This window comes from Pelophylax lessonae, assembly GCF_965119305.1.
Source record: "Pelophylax lessonae genome assembly, chromosome: 1".
NCBI lineage: Eukaryota > Metazoa > Chordata > Amphibia > Anura > Ranidae > Pelophylax > Pelophylax lessonae.
Window position 1 is genome coordinate 792,263,338 of NC_138768.1, and position 23,060 is coordinate 792,286,397.

Sequence of the window (23,060 nt, forward strand, 5' to 3'; positions counted from 1 at the left end):
CGATCGGAACCTCCAGCCATTCCCTTTACCTGGAGCAGACCGGAACCTCGCTACTGATCCCTGTATCTCGCTACCGGATCATTCCTCATCTACTGGACCTCTCTAAACTACTAACATTACAAGTGATAAGTACCCCGCAGGGGAACCCTCCATAACCTTATTGCACTATCTACCTATGCACATTAAGGACTGTTACTACCTATCTATACTATCCTATCATCTGCACTGTTACATAGATTGCTAGCTCTTCAGCCTACTACCATCTATCATCTGCACTGCTGCATAGATTGCTGGCTCTCCTGTCTACTACTATCTATCTTTGCACTGGGTTAGTCTATCCTGTATTTGTCATCTGCTGTCCTCACCACCTGTTAGCATACTCGATACTAACCTATCTGCATTCCTAATACCATCTTGAACTCTCCTATACAAACCCTATCAAGTGATTACCATCCTTGTCACTGTTCACACCTGTCCCTTCAGCACATCACCTTCATACTATCATATACATACTATCACTCCAGGAACATCTCTACATGACTACTGAGTGGAGATTTTGCAGCTGCAAATCCAGCCTATACTAAAAACGCAGGAGCGTTACAGATTGAACGAACCATAAAAATGGATTCAGCAGAATTACCCACTCAAGTGACACAATTAACACAACAAGTAAAAGCGTTAATACTTGCTCTGACTGACGTACAAGAAAAGAATCAGACTCTGACACAGCAGGTAACCCAGCTCTCACGGCTTACTGCTATTCAGCCTCCTGAACCTAAAATAAACCCTCCTCTAGTGTTTACAGGTGATCGGAAAAAATTTCGTGAATTCAAAAACGCATGTCAACTGCTTTTTTTGTTAAAACCTCGTACATACCCCACTGATCAAATAAAAGTCTGTACCGTTATTTCATACCTGACGGGTGATCCACGGGCCTGGGCAGACTCTCTCTTTGAGAGTAATGATCAGATTCTCAACACCTATTCCTTATTCCTAGCGAAACTCGCTAGTTTATACGATGACCCCAATAGGCAGAGTACTGCTGATATTCAGTTGAGGGCCTTAAAACAAGGAAGGAGACCTGTAGAAGACTTTGTATCTGAGTTCAAAAGATGGACCCTTGATTCAGGGTGGAATGACACATCTTTGCGAACTCAATTCAGACTCGGGTTATCGGAAGCTGTTAAAGACGAGTTCGCCCGAGCGGATTTACCTGGCACCTTGGAGGCCTTGATACAACTTAGTATCAACATCGACAGACGACTGCGAGAAAGAAGGGCTGAAAAGATGGGAATGCCATTGTCTAGTCCTTCTCAGATTTCGGCCGTTGACCCTACTCCCATGGATGTAGGAACCATACGCCCACCTTTAACGACTACTGAACGAGCTAGAAGAACATCCAGAAATCTCTGCATGTACTGCGCATCCTCGGATCATTTGATAAACACCTGTCCCCTTGTCCGCAAAAAAGAGGGTGAGTGTTCACATGTCTTGCTGGGAGGATTAACGACTTCCTTCTCTAACCCCTATCTTTTTGTTCATTTAATATTACAGTGGGACCAAACTAGGATCACCACCAAGGCTATGGTCGACACTGGATCTTGTGGAAACTATATTAATACACGCTTTGTTACCTTAAATAAAATACCTATTATTTCAAAATCTAAGCCTGTTTCTGTAAGTTTCATTGATGGTATTCCACTGTCTTCTGGTCCAATCACCAACCAGACTCAGGCACTCCTTGCCACTACCAACGAATCACATGTGGAGACCATCACCTTTGACATACTATCCTCACCCCATTTTCCTATTATTTTGGGACTTCCCTGGTTACACACACACCAACCAATCATAGATTGGAAAAAACGGACTTTGGTTTTCTCTTCTAACTATTGTGAGAATACGTGTAACCTCCCATCTTATGGGAAGATTCTGTCTGTGGTGTCTGATGAAATTGCACCACTATGCTATCAGGATCTGTCCGAAGTGTTCCTTGAGAAAAACGCTCAAGTGTTGCCTCCCCATAGGGATTACGATTGCACTATCGATCTACTCCCTAACAGCAAACTGCCTTTCGGTCATGTTTATCCCCTCTCACAGGATGAACTTTCTCATCTCAAGGAATACTTGGATGAGAATTTGACAAAAGGGTTCATTAGACCCTCTACTTCTTCCACTGCTGCAGGACTTTTCTTTGTCCGCAATAAGGATTCCAGTCTCAGGCCTATTATCGATTATAGGCAATTAAACACGATTACGATAAAGGATCGCTATCCTTTGCCGCTCATCCCTGAACTTATTGAACAGGTGCGTGGGGCTACTTATTTCACCAAATTAGACCTGAAAGGGGCATACAACCTAATCCGAATCCGTGACGGGGATGAGTGGAAAACAGCATTCAGAACCAGATACGGACTATTCGAATACCTTGTGATGCCATTCGGGCTATGTAATGCTCCCGCAGCTTTCCAAAGATTCATAAACGACATCTTTAGAGACTTACTTGATGTCTGTGTTGTAGTATACCTAGACGATATACTTATTTATTCTCGATCTATGCCTGAACACATAAAACATGTAAGACTTGTGTTGTCCAGACTGCTCTCACACAGACTATATGTGAAATTAAAGAAATGTCTTTTTCATAAAGAAGAAATATTATTTCTAGGATACTTTATATCCAAAACTGGAATTAAGATGGATATGAGTAGGATATCCTGTATTCAAGACTGGCCTATACCAACAACTCGTAAGGCCCTACAGCGATTCCTTGGATTCTCGAACTTCTATAGGAAGTTCATCAAGAACTTTTCCGCTATTGTTAGACCTCTCACACAACTGACAAGTATAAAAAAAACATTCAAATGGTCAGAAGAAGCAAATCAAGCTTTCTGCTTGTTAAAATCAAGCTTTACTTCTGCTCCCATACTACGCCATCCAGACCCATCCCTCCAATATATTCTAGAGGTAGATGCGTCAAATATGGCAGTAGGAGCAGTTCTCTCCCAACGACCAACAAACACTTCATCACTTCACCCAGTTGCTTTTTCGAAATCACTAAGCAGCCCAGAGGTGAATTACCCAGTGGGTGAAAAGGAGTTGCTTGCCATAAAACTGGCACTGGAGAATTGGCGACATCTGCTTGAAGGTACCCAGTTACCAATACTCATATATACAGATCATAAAAACCTTCAATACCTCCAGACTAACAAGACTCTCTCCCACCGGCAGGTACGATGGTCATTATTCTTTTTAAGATTTAATTTCCTAGTGTAGCACCACCCCCGCAGGAGCTGCTGATTAGATTATTGGGTCTACGTCCTGCCTAACAACCCACAGAATTGGCTCGAACCCTCCCTAGGCACAACTGACCCAGAATAGGACTGGAATACCAAATGGCTACACAGATTGGAATATAACACTTCAATAAATAATAATGACCTGTTACCTCTCTCCAGCTGCAGTCCTTCTGGGTAATACAAGGTGACCACACACAAGCTTGCTTTTAAACAGGAAAGTTATTTACTGTGAATCAAATAAACAGTTTCGATACAGTAAAATATGACTTTGTAAAAGGATATACTAATTAATTAATCAAAGATAAGATAAATACTGTGATATCACTCCTCAAGGGCACATTAATTGTTTCAGGAAATGTCTCAGAGCCTATAGGACCGCCATCTTAATCACTATTATACTTTTGGAGATAAGGCTCAGCATTCAGTTAGACACAGTATCAGAATGTCAGACCTATCTGAGTCCGCTGTTTCTTCTCTATATCTTCGCTAGCAACGTTGGTGCACTCACAATTTGTAATCCACATTGAGGATGGGTGATCAATAGAGAGAATGGCAGCAAACAGTTAGTAATCACCGCGGGGTGTCTGTGCAGGATTGCCGGTAAAACTTCTGTGAGAGATGTACTGGGCCACCTGGTATATTGCCTTCTACTACTCTAAGGCTAATCCTGACTAAAGTTACTTCTTTGATAGATAGAGTCAGTTTTTGGGCAGGTGCCCTCTCACCAACAGGACTGTCTCCCAGGAAGCCTCCGCTGCTGTCTCAGTCTCCGGCCTCTGTCACCAGCCGCGCTAGGTATTTGGGGTGGATGAGTCTGGTCTCTGTAGAACATCGATGGGACCTCCAGGAGGGATCCTCTACTGGAGATGAAACACTGCAACTTAGTCACTTAAGGCCCAGGAGTTTCGGCCTAGCATACAGCATCAGCCCACAGCACTGGCATCCTGCTTGTCTCACTGTGTCTTTTCCAAGAGAGTGAGCCTGGCTCCTCCCTTCCTTTATAAAGCTTCCCCCAGAAGGCTGTGCGGTGCAGCAGTGCACCCTGGTATTCTCAAAGCACTATGGGCGATGAAGACTGCTCAACTTCCTGAAAGGAAAATAACATCAAAAGACATTCCATAGCCGCTGCAATGTGTCCTTTTGGCCACTAGATGGAGCCGAGTTCCTCTCAAATGTCAAGCAGCAGTCTTTTAGAACTTGTATAATGGAAGACCCCGCTACACACTCCCCCCACTTGAGAACTTTGGTCCCCAAAGAGGACAACAGCATGTACTCCAGTGCATATGTTGGCAGTACACAAAAAAAACATTAACATATGCATAACAGGGAATCATCTTCCTTTTCATAAGCAGAGTTCAAACTTAACAACTGCATATTACACACAGGTTCGACATAGGAACCTCCCACCAATTGTCAGGGGAGGGAAGGTAATTCTGTTCACAGACCCCTGACACTTGAGTGGCTTGTACAGATGTGCCTGGGGGTGAGCTAGGGTTGTCCTCCACCAAATCTGCGGTGGAAGAACTAGGCTGATCAAGAGTTCGTTTGGAAGTAAAGATAGCCTCTTCTGAGCATTCACCCAATTGGTCATAGGTCAGTCTTTTGGGCGGGTGAATGACTCTTCTTTCCCTCTGTTCTTTGGGGTGCACGATCTCAGAGGTACTAGGACCAGCCACTTCTGGGGATTCTTCAATGTCCTCCTCCTCATGTTCCAACACACAGGAATCTGATGCTTCAAGAGCGGTCAGTTCTTCTTCAGAGGAAGGTGCAACCTCCTCCTCAGGATCTTCATCATCAACTACTTCTTCTGGAAGCATGTGGAAAGGTATGAATTCGGGGGCTTCCGCCCGAAGGGTTCCTCTGTCAGCCAATTCGGATGAAGACAGGGAGGCAGGTGTGGGTTCTGGTAACTGAGACGACCACATCCAGTCAGGTACCTCCTCTTCATCTTCCAGATCTTCAGATGGAGAATTTCCCTCCCTCACATCTGGGAGTGTCGACTGAGATCTGGTGACTGGTCTGGACAGGCGAGAGGTCGAAGGGGTCTCTGGCGAATCTACGACAGGAGGCATGCGAACTGCTTCAGAGAGAGGCAGTAAATGGTTCCTATGCCAAGTCTTCAATGGACCCACACTTCCTTCAGGCCGAATTTGATACACAGGGAGGTTTGGTAGTTGCTTGCAGATAACATAAGGTTGGGACTTCCAGCGGTCTGCCAACTTGTGTTTTCCCGGGACACCCAAGTTCCTCAACAATACCCTGTCCCCTGGTTGCAAGTCTTGGATCCGAACTTTTAAGTCGAAATTCCTTTTATTCCTCAGTCCACGTTGATCAGATGTGGCCTGAGCTTTATCATAGGCCGATTTCAGACTCTTCCGCAGTCGGTCCACATATCCCTTGTGCGATGCTGAAGAGGTGTGATCGGGCGAGATGCCAAAGGCCAAATCCACTGGCAATCGAGCCTCTCGTCCAAACATTAGACGATAAGGGGAATATCCAGTAGCATCACTGACAGTACTGTTGTAGGCATGCACAATGGCAGCTACATGTTTGCCCCAATGCTGTTTCTTCTCTGAGCTTAAAGTCCCCAACATGTCCAAAAGAGTCCTGTTAAATCTTTCCGGCTGGGCATCCCCTTGTGGATGGTAGGGAGTAGTTCTAGTCTTTTGGATGCCTAACAGATCTAACAGTCTCTTGATCAGTCTGCTTTCAAAGTCTCTTCCCTGATCTGAATGGAGGCGTTGTGGTAACCCATAGTGTACAAAGAACTTTTCTACAAGAACTTTGGCTACTGTAGAGGCCTTCTGATCCCTTGTTGGGAATGCTTGGGCGTATCTGGTAAAATGGTCTGTTACCACAAGGACATTCCCTTGGCCACTCAGATCAGGCTCTAGGCAAAGGAAATCAATGCACACCAGTTCCATGGGTCCCTGGCTTTGCAGATGGCCCATTGGGGCTGCTTGACGTGGCAGAGTCTTCCTTTGTATACATCGGACACAAGAATGACAGTATCCTTCAACTTCGGCCCTCATACAGGGCCAGTAGAACCTGTCTCTGACAAGCTGAAAAGTTCTTTCAGGTCCCAGATGGCCATGATTATCATGAAGAGCAGCCAGAACTCTCTCCCTGTATTTAGCTGGTAAGAACAGTTGCCACTTCTCCTCCAGATCTTCAGATGGGCCTCTTCGGTAGGCCACCCCTTCTCGGATCTGTAACCGGGTCCACTCTCTATGCAACAGACGGGCCCCCTGAGGAGAGTCGGTGAGAAGCAACTCAGGGCACTGGATCTCCAAGGCTTCCAAAAGAAGTTTTCCCAGAGGGTCTTCCAGCTGCTCCTTCCTCAAGTCCCTTTTGGACAGCCGGGGTAAATCTTCCCCTTCAACCTGGGTCACCCTGCAATAGTATTTGGGTACTCCGACAGCCGAAACCCCAATCTCTTCGGCTCTTGATCCTCCTCTGGATCGAAGTTCAGTTCCCTGATATAGGGCACGCACCCCTTCTGGAGCCAAATGGGTCCATTCTTCATCAGGTTCGTGTGGTGCATGCAACCTTCTGGATAGGGCATCTGCATCCCTGTTCCCGATTCCTGGCCGATACTTCAGGCTGAAGTTGAAGCTAGAGAGGGCAGCCAACCATCTGTGTCCTGTTGCATCCAGCTTAGCTGTAGTCAACAGATAGGTAAGGGGATTATTATCCGTCTTGACAATGAATTCAGCTCCGTACAGGTAATCTTTCAGTTTGTCGACCACTGCCCACTTTAAGGCCAGGAATTCAAGTTTGTGGGTAGGATAATTCCTTTCAGCAGGTAGTAGACTCCTGCTCACGTAGGCTACGGGTCGCAGGTGGCCCCCATGTTCCTGGTAGAGTACCCCACCCAGCCCATCTCGGCTGGCATCGACATGTAGTTCATATGGTTTCGTGGGGTCTGCGTAGGCCAACACAGGGGCAGTGGTTAGATTCTTTTTCAACTGAATGAAAGCCCCTTCACATTCTGGGGTCCACTGATCCTGGATGGACTCCTTGGCCTTCCGGGGTCCCATGGTGGACTTCATTGGCTTGACCAGTTCAGGAACGTCATCTTCTTCGTTCTTTAGTAACTCATTGAGGGGTCGGGCAATCTTGGCGAACCCCTCTACAAACCTCCTGTAATAGGAGCAAAAACCCAGGAACGACCGAAGTTCGGTCACATTTGTAGGTCTCGGCCAGGAGGCGACAGCATCCAGCTTGTCCGGGTCGGTGGCCACCCCTTCTTCAGACACGATGTGGCCCAGGTAATGGACCGAGGACTGATAGAATTGGCACTTCTCAGGAGAAAGTTTCAGGCCTTCTTCATGTAGCCTCTTCAGGACCTTTTCCAACCTCTCCTCGTGTTCTTCCAAAGTTCTGCCAAACACGATAACATCATCCAAGTATACCAGTACCTCTATCAAATTCATATCTCCAACGGTCCTTTCCATCAGCCTTTGGAAGGTAGCAGGGGCCCCTGACAATCCCTGAGGCATGCGATTGAACTCAAAGAACCCCACAGGGGTGATGAAGGCTGTCTTCTCCCGATCTTCAGGGTGCATGGGGATCTGATAATACCCACTCTTTAAGTCCATCACACTGAACCACTTCGCCCCTGACAGGCTCTGTAGGGCGTCTTCGATTCGAGGAGTGGTATACTGGTCTGGGATGGTTCTTCTGTTCAGTGTTCGGTAGTCGATACAAAGCCTCAGAGATCCGTTTTTCTTCCGGACTACCACTATCGGAGAAGCATATGGGCTCCTGGATTCTCGAATAACCCCAGTCTTCTTGAGTTCCGCCAGCTGCTGACGTAGATCTTCTAAGTCACCTAAGGGAACTCGCCGGACTCTTTCTCGGAAAGGTTTGTCCTCACTCAGGCGGATCTTATGAGTGGCACTCCTGGCGCATCCCACGTCGAACTCAGCCCTAGAAAATATTCCTCGCCATCCAGCAAGTTGTGCCTTGGCCCTCTTCACCCATTCTGGTGGGAGGGCAGCGTTTCCAGAGCAGAGCTCTTCTATAACATCTTCACCCCTTCCCTCCTCTTTAAGATCAGATGGGACAACTGGGGTAGCCGGGTTAACTTGGCCCAACAGCACTCTGGCCGGTACCTTCACCGGTGTAGTAGAGGTGTTTCTGACACTCACTAAAACCCTTCCATGGTTTTTCTGTAACACCTTCAAAGGGATCACTTCAGGGATTACTTCTATCCCTCTCTCCTCTTCCTGTGGACCTGATTCAAAGATGATAAAAGGGCCCGGCTGTTTCCATGTGAGTTTAACGGAAGCTTTCAGACAAGCCACCTCTCCTGGCTGCAAGACCTTTTCCGTTCTGTCCAACTTCCAGAGTCTTCCAACTCCTTCTGCAGGAGTCTCTTGCTCCAATACTAATCGTTGATAGGCCTGCCGTAGCATGGGGTGAATCCTTGGCGCTGGAGCATCCTGTCCCTGGACCAGTTGTGTCAGGAGGCGCCTTACTAGGTCAGTGTTGGTCCCTACGATGAGAGAGCTTTTGTTGGCCCCTGGCGGACGAGGACAGACCACCGCTAGGGTGTCGAAGGTTTCAGCTTCACCAGCCACTGATGGGTCAAAGGTCAACTTGATTGGCAGATACCCGTCATAGGGAAAACTTTGAGTCCCGATACCCCATATCTCCAGATCTTCCAACTTCTGCAGAGGTAGATGGGTAAGGTGTTTATCATAGAAGTCTCTATACAGAAGAGTCACTTGGGCCCCAGTGTCAAGGAGGGCTCTTGTGTAAATTCCTTCTACCTGGACAGAGACTACAGGGGAAGGCCCGACCAAGTTAGTTGGGAATTCTCTTGAAGTGGCCTTGTTGTCTGATTCAGTTCTCTGCACCCAGGCTCTTTTCTTTTTTTTTCTTCTGGACTTCAGTCCCCTCTGGGCCCGGTGTGCATTGATTTTCCTTCTCTCAGTAGCCTGGAGTATAGAACTAGGGGCGTTGTACCTGGATCTGACTCCCTGACTCAGATTCCCTGAATCATTGAGTCTCTTGGATTCCCTTGAAACTGGCGGGCACCCGGTCGACTCCTTCACTGGTGCCCTCTGAAGTTTTTCCGCTGGCTTGCGAGGTTCTGAGGCGACATTTCCTGGGCTGGGACATACTCCTCTAACATGTCCTACTCCCCCACAGTTGAAACAAGTTAGCGATCTCCTAGGTCTCGGTTCCGGGTCTACTCTAAGGTTAGAAGGTTTATCCGGCTTCTCTGACACGTTCCCATCAGGTAGAGTAGATGCCTGACTAGTCAGGATGGACACCATTTCTATCAACTGGGACACCTGGGTCTTTAGGAGTTCAACTTGCGAGTCACTTTCTTTTGCACTTATCACTCTGACACGAGCAGTTGAGTCAAACTGCCGACTCTTCCTTTTGTTGTCTAACATGACCTCTTCTTCTCTGACCATTCGGATCAGGTCAGGGTATTCCAGAATGCCACCATCTTGGCGAGTTCGCAACAGTATGGCAATGGGATCTAAGGGTTGAGCCCCTCTCAGCACCTGCCGTGCACGAGTCTCATCTACCTTCCGGGGGTCTATCCCTTTCTTTATCAAGATCTGGTGGATGATCTTATCTAGGCGTCTAATAAATTCGGACAACTTCTCTTCCTCTTCTTGGTAACAGTGGTCTAACTGGTAAAGAAGTTCAGCCACGTTCTCCGTCCGACCAAATACATCTTGTAGAATGTCTAGATAATCCTGTGCAGTACAGTTCTTTTTGCTTAGCTTGAGATTACGTACGGCCTCTAGTGCAGGTCCCTTTAAACTTTCTGTGATTCTCTGTTTCTTGTGCTGTTCTGGTACCTCCCACTCTTCCAAAGCCTGAGTGGCGGTATCTAACCACTCTTCAAACCCATCTTCTGTCGAAGGCACAGGCTGTTTCCCAGAGAATGTCCTGAGCTTCCTATATTCAGTCATCAGATAGTTTGGGGAGTCCTTACTACATTTTGCTACGATTTCCCCGAGAACAGCACACAGTTCTGAGCTAAAGGTAGACAAAGGTGGTGACTCTGGACTCCCTTCTTGGACACCTTTTTCTTTGCTGGATCCCCCAGGAGTGGTGGATGAGGGACCTTCAGTAAGGACTTCTGGATGTATTAAGAAAAGTTCTGTTTGGTCAGTAGTCTTTACACTGGTTCCCTTAAAGTAATCAGGGACCCCCTTCCTCCACTCACACAATGCATACGTGTGTGGAACGGTGGTGTCTGTCTTTATGTCAGTCACCCAGAATTTCCTGTCTGTGGACAGTGCCCTTAAAACTGGGAGGAGTTTTTCCTCAGTCCAGACCTCTCCCTTGATTTCAACCACCAGGCCATTTTCCACTACGACATTCTCTTCCCTGCACCACTCGGCTGCAGCGGTAGGATCCATTTCTGCGTTGAGGGGGATTCTGTGGCTGAGAGGGTTGTGTTGCAGGACTGTAGATGATCCCGGACGAGCCCCCACGTGTAGCACCACCCCCGCAGGAGCTGCTGATTAGATTATTGGGTCTACGTCCTGCCTAACAACCCACAGAATTGGCTCGAACCCTCCCTAGGCACAACTGACCCAGAATAGGACTGGAATACCAAATGGCTACACAGATTGGAATATAACACTTCAATAAATAATAATGACCTGTTACCTCTCTCCAGCTGCAGTCCTTCTGGGTAATACAAGGTGACCACACACAAGCTTGCTTTTAAACAGGAAAGTTATTTACTGTGAATCAAATAAACAGTTTCGATACAGTAAAATATGACTTTGTAAAAGGATATACTAATTAATTAATCAAAGATAAGATAAATACTGTGATATCACTCCTCAAGGGCACATTAATTGTTTCAGGAAATGTCTCAGAGCCTATAGGACCGCCATCTTAATCACTATTATACTTTTGGAGATAAGGCTCAGCATTCAGTTAGACACAGTATCAGAATGTCAGACCTATCTGAGTCCGCTGTTTCTTCTCTATATCTTCGCTAGCAACGTTGGTGCACTCACAATTTGTAATCCACATTGAGGATGGGTGATCAATAGAGAGAATGGCAGCAAACAGTTAGTAATCACCGCGGGGTGTCTGTGCAGGATTGCCGGTAAAACTTCTGTGAGAGATGTACTGGGCCACCTGGTATATTGCCTTCTACTACTCTAAGGCTAATCCTGACTAAAGTTACTTCTTTGATAGATAGAGTCAGTTTTTGGGCAGGTGCCCTCTCACCAACAGGACTGTCTCCCAGGAAGCCTCCGCTGCTGTCTCAGTCTCCGGCCTCTGTCACCAGCCGCGCTAGGTATTTGGGGTGGATGAGTCTGGTCTCTGTAGAACATCGATGGGACCTCCAGGAGGGATCCTCTACTGGAGATGAAACACTGCAACTTAGTCACTTAAGGCCCAGGAGTTTCGGCCTAGCATACAGCATCAGCCCACAGCACTGGCATCCTGCTTGTCTCACTGTGTCTTTTCCAAGAGAGTGAGCCTGGCTCCTCCCTTCCTTTATAAAGCTTCCCCCAGAAGGCTGTGCGGTGCAGCAGTGCACCCTGGTATTCTCAAAGCACTATGGGCGATGAAGACTGCTCAACTTCCTGAAAGGAAAATAACATCAAAAGACATTCCATAGCCGCTGCAATGTGTCCTTTTGGCCACTAGATGGAGCCGAGTTCCTCTCAAATGTCAAGCAGCAGTCTTTTAGAACTTGTATAATGGAAGACCCCGCTACACTAGTGACCTACACGCCTGCAGACAAAAATAAAAAAGCGGATGCGCTATCACGATTAACCGAAGATAATTGCGCCGAAATCCCTTCCATTCCCATAATACCCTATGAACGCATTATTGGTGTTGTCCGTTCCTTGAAGGAAGAGATTTTGCACAGTATAAGAATGGATTCACCTCCACCACAACTAAGTACTGATGCAGAAGGCTTCCTCTATTACAATGACAAACTTTACATACCCCCTACTATGCGCACCAAGATTTTGGAGTTATCGCATGATGTGCCCATGGCAGGACATATGGGTATAACGAAAACCTTTAATTTGCTCACCAGGCAGTTTTGGTGGCCTGATATGAAGACGTCTGTACAAAAATTTGTTTCTTCATGTGACATCTGTGCAAGGTCCAAAATTGACACTACAAAACCATCTGGACTACTTTGTAGTCTACCAATACCCCAGGTTCCATGGGAAGTTGTATCCTTAGATTTCATAGTAGAACTACCACCCTCTAAAGGATTTAATACCATCCTAGTGTCAGTGGACCACTTGACAAAGATGGCACATTTCATTGCTATCCGTAGACTACCTTCATCTAAACAAACATCAGAACTACTGATGAAACATGTGTTTAAGTTGCATGGAATTCCAAAAACTCTTTTGTCCGACCGTGGTTCACAATTCATCTCTAAATTTTGGCAAGCACTTTGTCAAATTTTACGCATTGAGCGAAAGCTCACTTCTCCCTACCATCCTCAGACCAACGGACAGACTGAAAGAGTCAACCAGTGCATTGAGCAATATCTACGTTGCTACACATCATACTTGCAGGATGATTGGGTGGATCTCCTTCCTCTAGCAGAATTTGCTTACAACAACGCAACCCACAGTACCACGAAACAAAGTCCGTTCTACTTGAACTATGGGTTTCATCCCACTCTTCTTCCACCACGCATCCTGCCATCGAGTAACCCAGTAGCCTCGGATTACCTTACCCAAATAAAAGACTCTTTGGGCTTACTCAATACCACTATATCACACGCTCACAGTCAACAAAAAAAGTACTACGACCTTCGTAGAAGACCTTCTCCTCAGTATGCTATTGGGGACCTTGTTTGGCTATCGACAAAGAACTTAAGATTAAAAATCCCTAGCAAGAAGCTTGGACCTTTATTTTTGGGACCCTTCCCAATTAAAAAACTTATCGGAAAAGCTGCAGTACTGCTCACCCTACCAGCAGATCTCAAGATCCATCCCATCTTCCATGTGTCGCTACTGAAGCCCCATGTTCCTAACCAAGAAATAAGGCCTACCATCTTGCCTCCACCTCCAATACAAGTTGAAGGCGGAGAAGAGTATGAGATCAAGGAAATTTTGGATTCTCGCATCCATAGAGGAAGACTCCAGTATCTCATAAGATGGAAGAATTATGGACCCCAAGACGACACCTGGCTAGATACTTCTGATATTCATGCTCCTAGACTTATACGGAACTTTCACTCGAAACACCCAGAGAAACCTGTCCTATAGGCCTTCCGGAGCCGGCCTTAAGGGGGGGGGTTACTGTAAGATTCTGGTACCTCCGGTACCCTTAATCACCACTTTCCTCTGTAATGCGTCCCACCTTTCTCTTCAGGTGGTACGCATATACCTTTAAGAACGATGATGTCACTGCTGAGCGCCGCAGAGCGGCTATTTCAACCGCCGGCGGTCTCACTCACATTGTTCGTTCAACCTGCCTTGCTACCCACATGCTTTCAAGCCTGTCTCTCGATCGGAACCTCCAGCCATTCCCTTTACCTGGAGCAGACCGGAACCTCGCTACAGATCCCTGTATCTCGCTACCGGATCATTCCTCATCTACTGGACCTCTCTAAACTACTAACATTACAAGTGATAAGTACCCCGCAGGGGAACCCTCCATAACCTTATTGCACTATCTACCTATGCACATTAAGGACTGTTACTACCTATCTATACTATCCTATCATCTGCACTGTTACATAGATTGCTAGCTCTTCAGCCTACTACCATCTATCATCTGCACTGCTGCATAGATTGCTGGCTCTCCTGTCTACTACTATCTATCCTTGCACTGGGTTAGTCTATCCTGTATTTGTCATCTGCTGTCCTCACCACCTGTTAGCATACTCGATACTAACCTATCTGCATTCCTAATACCATCTTGAACTCTCCTATACAAACCCTATCAAGTGATTACCATCCTTGTCACTGTTCACACCTGTCCCTTCAGCACATCACCTTCATACTATCATATACATACTATCACTCCAGGAACATCTCTACATGACTACTGAGTGGAGATTTTGCAGCTGCAAATCCAGCCTATACTAAAAACGCAGGAGCGTTACACAAATCTTCATTTGACCCCAGATCGGTTGCGCAATCTTCATCGGGCGGTTCAGGATCTCCTCGCCCAGGGGGTGGTCGTCCCGGTGCCTCATCGGGACAGGTTTCGGGGGTTTTACTCGAATCTGTTCACTGTGCACAGAAAGGAGGGCAAGGTACATCCGATTCTGGACTTGAAAGCTCTGAACCGCTTTGTGCGGGTTCAAAAGTTCCGCATGGAATCCCTCCGTTCGGTGGTGGCCTCTTTAAGACCGGGAGATTTCCTGGCTTCCATCGATCTCAAGGATGCGTATTTACACATCCCCATATTCGAGGGTCATCAGAGGTTCCTCCGATTCACAATAGCGGAGGATCACTATCAGTTTGTGGCGTTACCTTTCAGTCTCCATTCGGCTCCAAGGGTGTTTACCAAAGTGCTGGCTCCTGTTCTGGCCCTGTTGCGGGCGCAGAGGAATTCCGATCTTGGGGTATCTGGACCATCTCCTGTTAAGATCGAGTGCCAGCCCGAGTCTATTACGCGATCTGTCGACTATCGTTCAGACGCTCCAGGAGTTCGGGTGGACCATCAATGTTCAGAAGTCGACCTTGTCCCCTTCTGTTCGTCTCCCTTACCTGGGAATGGTCCTGGACTCTGCCCAAGCAAAAGTCTTTCTGCCGGAGGACAAGCCCTGGACTCTGCAGAACGAGGTCAGGTCCCTCAGGGACAACGAATCCCCATCGCTCAGGACCTGCATGCGGTCCCTGGGGTCGATGGTATCGGCCTTCGAGGCAATACCATTTGCACAGTTCCACACGCGATCTCTTCAAAAGGAGATCCTGGCCAGATGGGACAGACTTCCTTAATCCTTGGAAAGGAGGATATCGCTGAGCCGCCACGTCAGAGTGGATCTTGTCTGGTGGCTCCAGTCCCCGTTTCTGACGGGGGGAAATCCTTCCGCCCATTGTTGTGGACGGTAATCACCACAGATGCCAGCCTGTCGGGCTGGGGTGGCGTTCTGGGCATTCTGTCTGCCCAGGGCACATGGTCGGGGGAGGAATCGTATTGGAATTGCGAGTGATCAGACTGTGCTTGCTCCGTTGGTCGGATCATCTTCGGGGCTGCCCTGTGCGGGTGAAGACGGACAACGCCACGGCAGTGGCTTACATCAATCACCAAGGCGGCCCAGGAAGTGACCAAAATTCTGTGTTGGGCCAAGACACACGTCCCGGCGATTTCGGCAGTTCACATTCCAGGTGTGGAGAATTGGCAGGCCGACTCCAGTTGTTGTCCAGGTTCCTAAGCAAGTTGGTTTTCGGAACCGAATGTGGTGATTCTGGTGGCCCCAGACTGGCTGCGCCGGTCTTGGTACGCGGTCATCATACAACTGGTTGTGGTCTCCATGGCGACTCCCATTACGGGACGATCTGCTGTCTCAGGGGCCGATTTTCCATCCTGCTTTACAGTCGCTGGCTTTAACGGCGTGGCTGTTGAAAGCCAGGTCTTGAGAGATCGGGGTCTCTCTTCGGTGGTCATTCCTACCCTGCTCAAGGCTAGGAAGGCCTCGTCCTGTAAGATTTATTACCGTACCTGAAAGGCTTATTTTGCCTGGTGTGAATCCAGGGCCATCCATCCTCGCTCTTTTTTGGTGGCGAGGGTGTTAGCCTTCCTACAATCTGGTGTGGACCAGAGTCTTGCGCTGACCACGATTAAGGGCCAGTTATCTGCACTGGCAATCCTTTTTCAGCGCCCCTTGGCGTCAAATTCTTTGATACGCACCTTTATTTAAGGGGTGCGTCATTTGGCTCCTCCTTGGAGAGCACCTTTACCTCCTTGGGACTTGAACTTGGTTCTGTCCGTTTTGCAACGTCCTCCCTTTGAGCACATCAGGGAACTTTCTCTGCCTCTGCTGTCAATAAAGGTTGCCTTTCTGGTGGCGATCACATCTGCTCGCAGAGTGTCGGAGTTGGCAGCCTTGTCTTGCCGCTCCCCTTACCTGGTCTTTCATAGGGATAAGGTGGTCTTGCGACCTTACCAATCTTTCCCTCCTAAGGTGGTCTCTGATTTTCACCTTAATGAGGATATTGTCTTACCTTCGCTGTGTGCGAATCCTAAGGAGTTTGCTTTGCATTCTTTGGATGTAGTCCAGGCGATCAGGGTCTACCTGTCGTCCACTGAATCCTTCAGAAAGTCGGATTCTCTTTTTGTCCTTCCTGAGGGACCTCGGAAGGGTATGGCTGCGTTTGCGGCAACAATTTCTAGATGGATCAGACAGACGATTGTACAGGCCTATTCGATTAAGGAACGGGTACCGCCCTTCCCTGTCAAGGCGCACTCTACCAGAGCGGTGAGTGCGTTCTGGGCTTTCCGACATCAGGTGTGCAAGGCTGCGACTTGGTCGTCTGTGCACACCTTTTCCAAATTTGATGTTTTGGCATCGGCAGATGCCTCCTTTGGCCGCAAAGTTCTGTGTGCGGCAGTGCCTTGAGGGGGCCCTGGATTTGCCGGTCCCTGACTGTTGGGGTGGTTTCCCCCTTGTTTATTTGCTTTCCTGGGTTGTTTGCTCCAGTTGAGCTTTTCTGTTACCCAGAGGGTTTACCTTTCTGTTCAGATAAGGTTCCTTTCTCTGACCTGGGTGCTGCGTTGCCTTTGTGACAGTTGCGATTCCCACCCCTCATGTCTACACTGCTTTGGGACATCCCATTGGTGAAGACTGTATGAGTGGGCGGCGACTGTCAGAGGACGTAAGAGAAAACTGAATTTTTGTAAAATCTTACCGTAAAATTATTTTCTCTGAGTCCTCTGACAGTCGCCGCCCCTCTTTTGTTTTTTTTTGGACTTTAACTGCTTGCTACTAAACTGAGTTGGGAATGCTGATAGCAGGGGGGTATTGGACCAGTGGGACAGCCCCCTACAGGTGTGTCTATGTAAATTACTTTGTTTTTAACAAGTCTTATGCCTAGCTTGCTCCTGTGGATAAGAGGTCAATACCCATTGGTGAAGACTGTATGAGTGGGCGGCGACTGTCAGAGGACTCAGAGAAAATAATTTTACGGTAAGATTTTACAAAAATTCAGTTTTTCACATTTTTATCAATACAGTTCTAAGTGTTTGGCTTCTCCATTGTTGTAGACCATGACACAAATGTCTTTCTTGCAGGCTGGAAATCTTCAGACTCATTTACGAAGGCACTCTGGAGAAAAACCATACATATGTGAAATTTGTGGCAAAAGGTATCAACAGGGTATTTTCACATATATGAATAGTTTTCTTTCTCAATTACTTGTTTTAAACAGCACATTTACACCAGCCGCTGCAAAAAAAGTTAAACATGCAAGTGCTGTGTTACGCATTAACTACTTTGCCCTAGAGCAGCCCGTTGTACCAAAACAGGCCAACAGCTGTGCATGCAGCATTTTTGGCATTGCAGTGCCTCACTCTTTCGTGTGTTGAAACAAACGTGTTCCAAGAAAGTACATTGGGGTGCCATTCAGAATGAATTACACTGCATCACTCCAGTGCATGTAACACGTTAGAGTGTGTTGCAGTAATGTGTGTGTTGATGCACTGCAATGGTGTGAACATGCCCTAATATATTAAAGTATCTTATGATCTGTTCTGTGAAGGTTCTCATTTATCCAGTTCATGGTATATCTAATATTAGTTAGTCACATTAAACTGCACTTGTTATGTTATGTTGACATTTCGTAGCTGACCAAGCAACTTCTTCAATTCCTAGAGTATCAGGAACATACCATCTTAACATTCTAGTAACTGAAAAAGTAGTTTGGTAAGCTACAACATATATTCAGCATTACAGAACAACTGCAGTTGAATGTGAATACTACTCGATTTACCATGATCGTGCACTAAGGTTATGTTACAATACAACAGGTCTCCTACAGAACTGGTTCAGGGCTTATTTTTAACAGCAGGTGGTGCTGGAGGTAAAATCTTCAATTGCAAATTTATATTTATACTTACTGTTCTGTTGCTTAAAGAGAATGTATACTGCTTTTGTACATTCATTCACTATTATGTCAAAATGTAAAAATATATTCCTTTAAGTCTAGTAAGTATGAAGTTTCTCTTTCGATCACTGACGGACACAGTTCCTGATCTTCTTAACCATTGGCTTATACTGTCCCCTACAGGGGTAGGACACTAGGCAGAAAAAGAACTTGACTATGCCTATGGGTAGTCCCAGGAGGTATACTCCCCCTCTCTGCTATAGGTATTCAGTTTTTCCTTGCTGGAATCTCTGGTCCTACTCTTTTGTTATTTTCTGTTCCTGTGAGAAGTAAGTTTTCTCTTTCGTTTTTTGACGGACACAGCTCCAGAATCTTCTTAACCATTATGTTATGCTGCCCCCTACAGGAGTAGGACACTAGGCAGGAAAAAACTTTACCACGCCTATGGGGCAGGCCCAGGGGGTATACTCCCACTTCCTGCTATAGGTATTCAGTTTTTCCTTGCTGGAATCTCTGGTCCTACTCTTTTGTTATTTTCTGTTCCTGTGAGAACTACAATCAACTGCTAGACTGGGCGACGGACTGGATATTCTAGATCCTTACAGTCTCCCCAGTCCAGCCAGCAAGTGCATGCAGGCCTCAGCTCCGTGCTAGGTCAGCTACAACATAGCCCCACTCGACGAGGGCTTGCCTGCAAGTTAAAAGTCTCATGAGGACACATACGACCTGGTGCAGGCCTGAGTCGCAGTTTGCCTCCTGGCCCGCAGTACCCACATTCCGATGGAGAGTGGTCTGCTTGGAGAGGTTCCCACCCAGTTCCATGGTATTGTAAGTAGTGCCCGACCTTTCAGGGTGGATGTGGGCCCCTCCCTGAGATGGTCGGACCCCCAGGATTCCCCTCCCTTCCCCCCCAGCCCCTCTAAATTTCTGTCACTGTGGGTCTTTCGGCCCCCCATTACCCTCCCTTCCCCACATGCTCTTCAGGGAGGCTAATTGGAGTTGCTGCTGCTGGCCAGGTTTTCCTGGTGCACAGCGGAGGGTTTAAGCAGGGTTCCCTGCCATCCTGGGGGTTGGTGACTAGGGCAGGGATGTCCTCTGGGCTCCCTGCGGCGGTTGTTGGGATGGGGAAGTGGATGTTTTACCATTCGCGGGTACGCGCCTCACTCGGCCAAAAATTTAGGCCGTGGCTTTACAACCTACTTGTCGGCTGTCCGGGCTGCTGACCGAGTGGCTGACCGAGCAGGTGACCGCAACCTATGCGACGCGGCCCCTGTGAGGATGGCTAAAGCCACTGCCTCCCGCAGTCGACTCCACTGGGGCTCACATCCCGGCGGCTGGTCACCCTCAAAAATTTAGGCTGCTGCCTACTAGGCCATACGGCCGAGTTGGGCACCGCTGTTGGGGGGTGGCCTCAGTAAGTCTAGCTGAAGCCCCCAACTCTCCCTTTGGGCATCTGCCGGACTGAAGATCTGTGCAAATGCGTCTGGGCCACCACAAAAATTTAGGCCGTTGCTTCTGGCCTGCTGGGCCATATGGTCAGCTTGGCACCTCTTTTGATCTGGTTGGCACTGTTGGGTTTTTAGTGACAGTCCTGCTGCCATTATTGGGTGGGCGAGGGTACTCTGCCTGCGTGTCCGCATCATGGCGGGCGGCTCCCCTTAAAGGGGGCTATGTCCTATTATGTCCTCTATGGAGGGCGACCACCTTGTTTTTTGAGGGGTCTCATGGGTGGTCCATTTGTGGACCCTTGGCCAGAGTTCTCTTGCGGAATCACGGTCAGCAACCTCCACAGATTATAATGTTTCGGGGTGAACTTAGTATGTAGTGACCCTACTGGGTCTGCGTCCATGCACTTCGAGTGCTCAGATAGTTAGGATGATTCCTCTTCTACTGCAGCCATGCATGAAAAGGTGCTGGTGAATGCACTGATTGTATCGCTGTGGGTAACTTTGAAAATGGAGGATGTAGCTTGTGCTGCTGCATCGGAGGGGCCGGTCCTCTTTTGGTACCCGCCGCTCCTCAAAAGCGGCAAAGGTATTCTCTTTTCCTGCCTACTTGACAAAATTGTCACGAGTCAGTGGGGTTGTCCTAAATGCAATATGGGGGTGCCTAAGCATTTCGCTAGACGGTTTATCTTTAAGGAGTCTCTGTTGAATAAGTGCACAGTCCCACCTGTGGTGGACTCTCAAGGTTTCCAGGCTGAATAAATGTACCCTAATTCCGGTGGAGGAGTCTCCAGATTTTAAAGATCCCTTTGACAGGAGAGCAGAGACTTTGGTCCACCACATGTTTACTGTGGCCGGTTCGGTCCTTAGGCCAGTGTTCACCATAGCTTTGGTGTCCCAGACTCTTATCAAAGTGGGCAAAGATTTTGTGCCAGGATCTGGAGGGGGAACAGATTCTCCCGGCCTTTGTGGAGCTGGCGGACCAGTTGCTCCGGGGTTGCAGTTCATCTGTGATATTTCTCTGGATGCGGCTCCCTTAGTCTCTAGGCTGTCCCTGGCAGCAGTGGTCCTTCGGCGCAGGATATGGCTGAAATGCTGGTCTGCGGACCAGACTTCCAAGAAGACCTTATCTGATCTTCCCTTTATGGGGGGGTCACCTGTTCGGATCCTCCCTGGATGATATCGTTAAGCAGGATCTCAAGACAAGAGATTCAATTCTGTAAGGACCTCCTCCGGAGGTTCCAATAGGACCTGGTCTGGTAAGCCGAGAGCGGGTCCTTCCGGACCTGTGGACCTCCCTGATTCAAGTCAACTGGGTTCACGAGGTGATCGGTCTGGCAACAAGTTTGAGTTTCGGGCTTATGCTCCAGAGAGGTTCTTTCCTTCCAACTTCCGTTTATCCCCAGACTGCCTGCGAGGTCTCTCTAGGGCGGTGCAAGACTTGCTACTACGAGGGGTGATTGTTCTGGTTCCAGAATCAGATTGTTTTCAAGGGTTTTCTTCAAATCTGTTTACAGTTCCCATGAAGGAAGACATGGTACGTCCAATCCTGGACCTCAAAGTTCTGAACCGCTTTGTGCAGGTACAGAAATTCCGAATAGAGTCCATTCGTACGGTAATGGCATACTTACATCAAGGGGATCTTCTGGCCTCTATTGATTCCAAGAACGATTACCATCATATTCCGATATGTCTTGTCTCGTCTCAGCTCCTCGTGTCTTCATAAAGTGTTGGCCCTGGTGTTGACATTGTTGCGCCAGCAGGGGATTGCGGTACTGGAGTACCTGGACGATCATCTTATGCGAGCAGAGTCTCTGACTGCTCTGACGGACAACATGGAGATTACTGTGCGTACCCTGCAGGAGTTTGGTTGGAAATGGAACCTCTGCAAAGGGAGATTCTTGCTAGCTGGGACAAGAATCCACAGTCTCTAGACAATCTGATCCTGTTAAACCGGGGTACGAGAGGGTCCCTGATTTGGTGGCTTCTCTCTCGCTTCGACAGTGAAAATCTTTTTTTCCCCTGTACTGGACGGTGGTCACCACGATCAGACAAGGCCCCAGCTGTGGCTTATGTAAATCACCAAGGGGGCACATGAAGTGTCCTGGGGGCTCGGAAAGTAGCCGACATTCTAAGGTGGTCAGAATGCTTTGTTCCAGCCCTCTCTGCTATGCATATTCCAGGGGTGGAAAATTAGCAAGCGGATTATGTCAGTCAGGCCTTGGAACAGGGAGAATGGTCACTTCATCCGGAGGTTTTTTATCAGTTGTGTGTCTGGTGAAGCACCCCTGAGGTGAATCTGTTGGCGTCTCGGTTCAACAGGAAGGTTCACAGGTTTTTGGCACGGTCACGGGATCCGCTAGAGGATGCCACAGACACGCTGGTTGCCTCCTGGGGCCAGTATCGTCTGATTTACTCCTTCCCTCCTCTCAAGCATTTGCCGAGACTCTGGCGCAGGATCAAAGCAGAAGGGATTCTGTTACTTGATTGGCTATGGTTTAGCCTTGGGGATTTTTTCCTGCTGTTACCACCCCTCATGTTTGACACTGCTTTGGGACGTCTCAATGGTTAAGAAGATCAGGAGTGGTGTCTGTCAATGAACGAAAGAGAAAATTGGATTTTTGACTGTAAAATCCATTTCTCTGATGTTCATTGACGGACAGAGCACCCACTACTCTATGGAGTTGTATTACTTCTGACACTGCTTGTAACAAAACTGACTACCTATAGCAGAGAGGGGAAGTATACCTCCTGGGACTGCCCACAGGTGTAGTCAAGTTCTTTTTCTGCCTAGTGTCTTACTCCTGTAGGGGGCAGTTTAACCCAATGGTTAAGAAGATCACCAGCTGTGTCCGTCAATGAACATCAGGGAAGTGGATTTTATGGTAAGTCAAAAATCCCATTATTTAAATATTAAAAGAAGTAAAGTTTAGAAAAAGTTTAGTTTTTTTTTTTGAGAAACCATACTCACCTAGATAAATGCAGCATCGGTCCCCCGCCTGCTCTAAGGCCGAGAACTGAGCGATCAAGGACCACTGATATCTCAGTTCTCAGTGCTTAGTGAGCAGAGAGCTGGTGACTATCAGCCACCAGCTCTCTGCTCTGCTCACTGGATCACTGGGCTGTGGAGGGGATGGGAGCAGATGCTCTCAGTGGCTTTGTGACATTGGACCAGCTCTGTGATGTCAGCCGACAGTGGACTGAAGTCCAATGTCTGCTGAAAACAGATCATAGGACTGCAGTTCATAGGGATGACATCATTGGGAGTGGCGATGGGGATATAA

The 23,060-nt window shown here is 47.7% G+C and overlaps 1 protein-coding gene across 1 annotated transcript in view; it reads left to right on the plus strand.

The window, feature by feature from the left end:
* ZBTB49 (zinc finger and BTB domain containing 49) overlaps window positions 1-23,060 on the plus strand; it is a 130,926-nt gene that overhangs the window by 75,318 nt on the left and 32,548 nt on the right. The window contains exon 5 of the mRNA XM_082264183.1: window positions 17,520-17,593. Within this exon, the coding sequence (XP_082120309.1) occupies window positions 17,520-17,593 (74 nt within the window). The remainder of the gene's footprint in view (window positions 1-17,519; window positions 17,594-23,060) is intronic.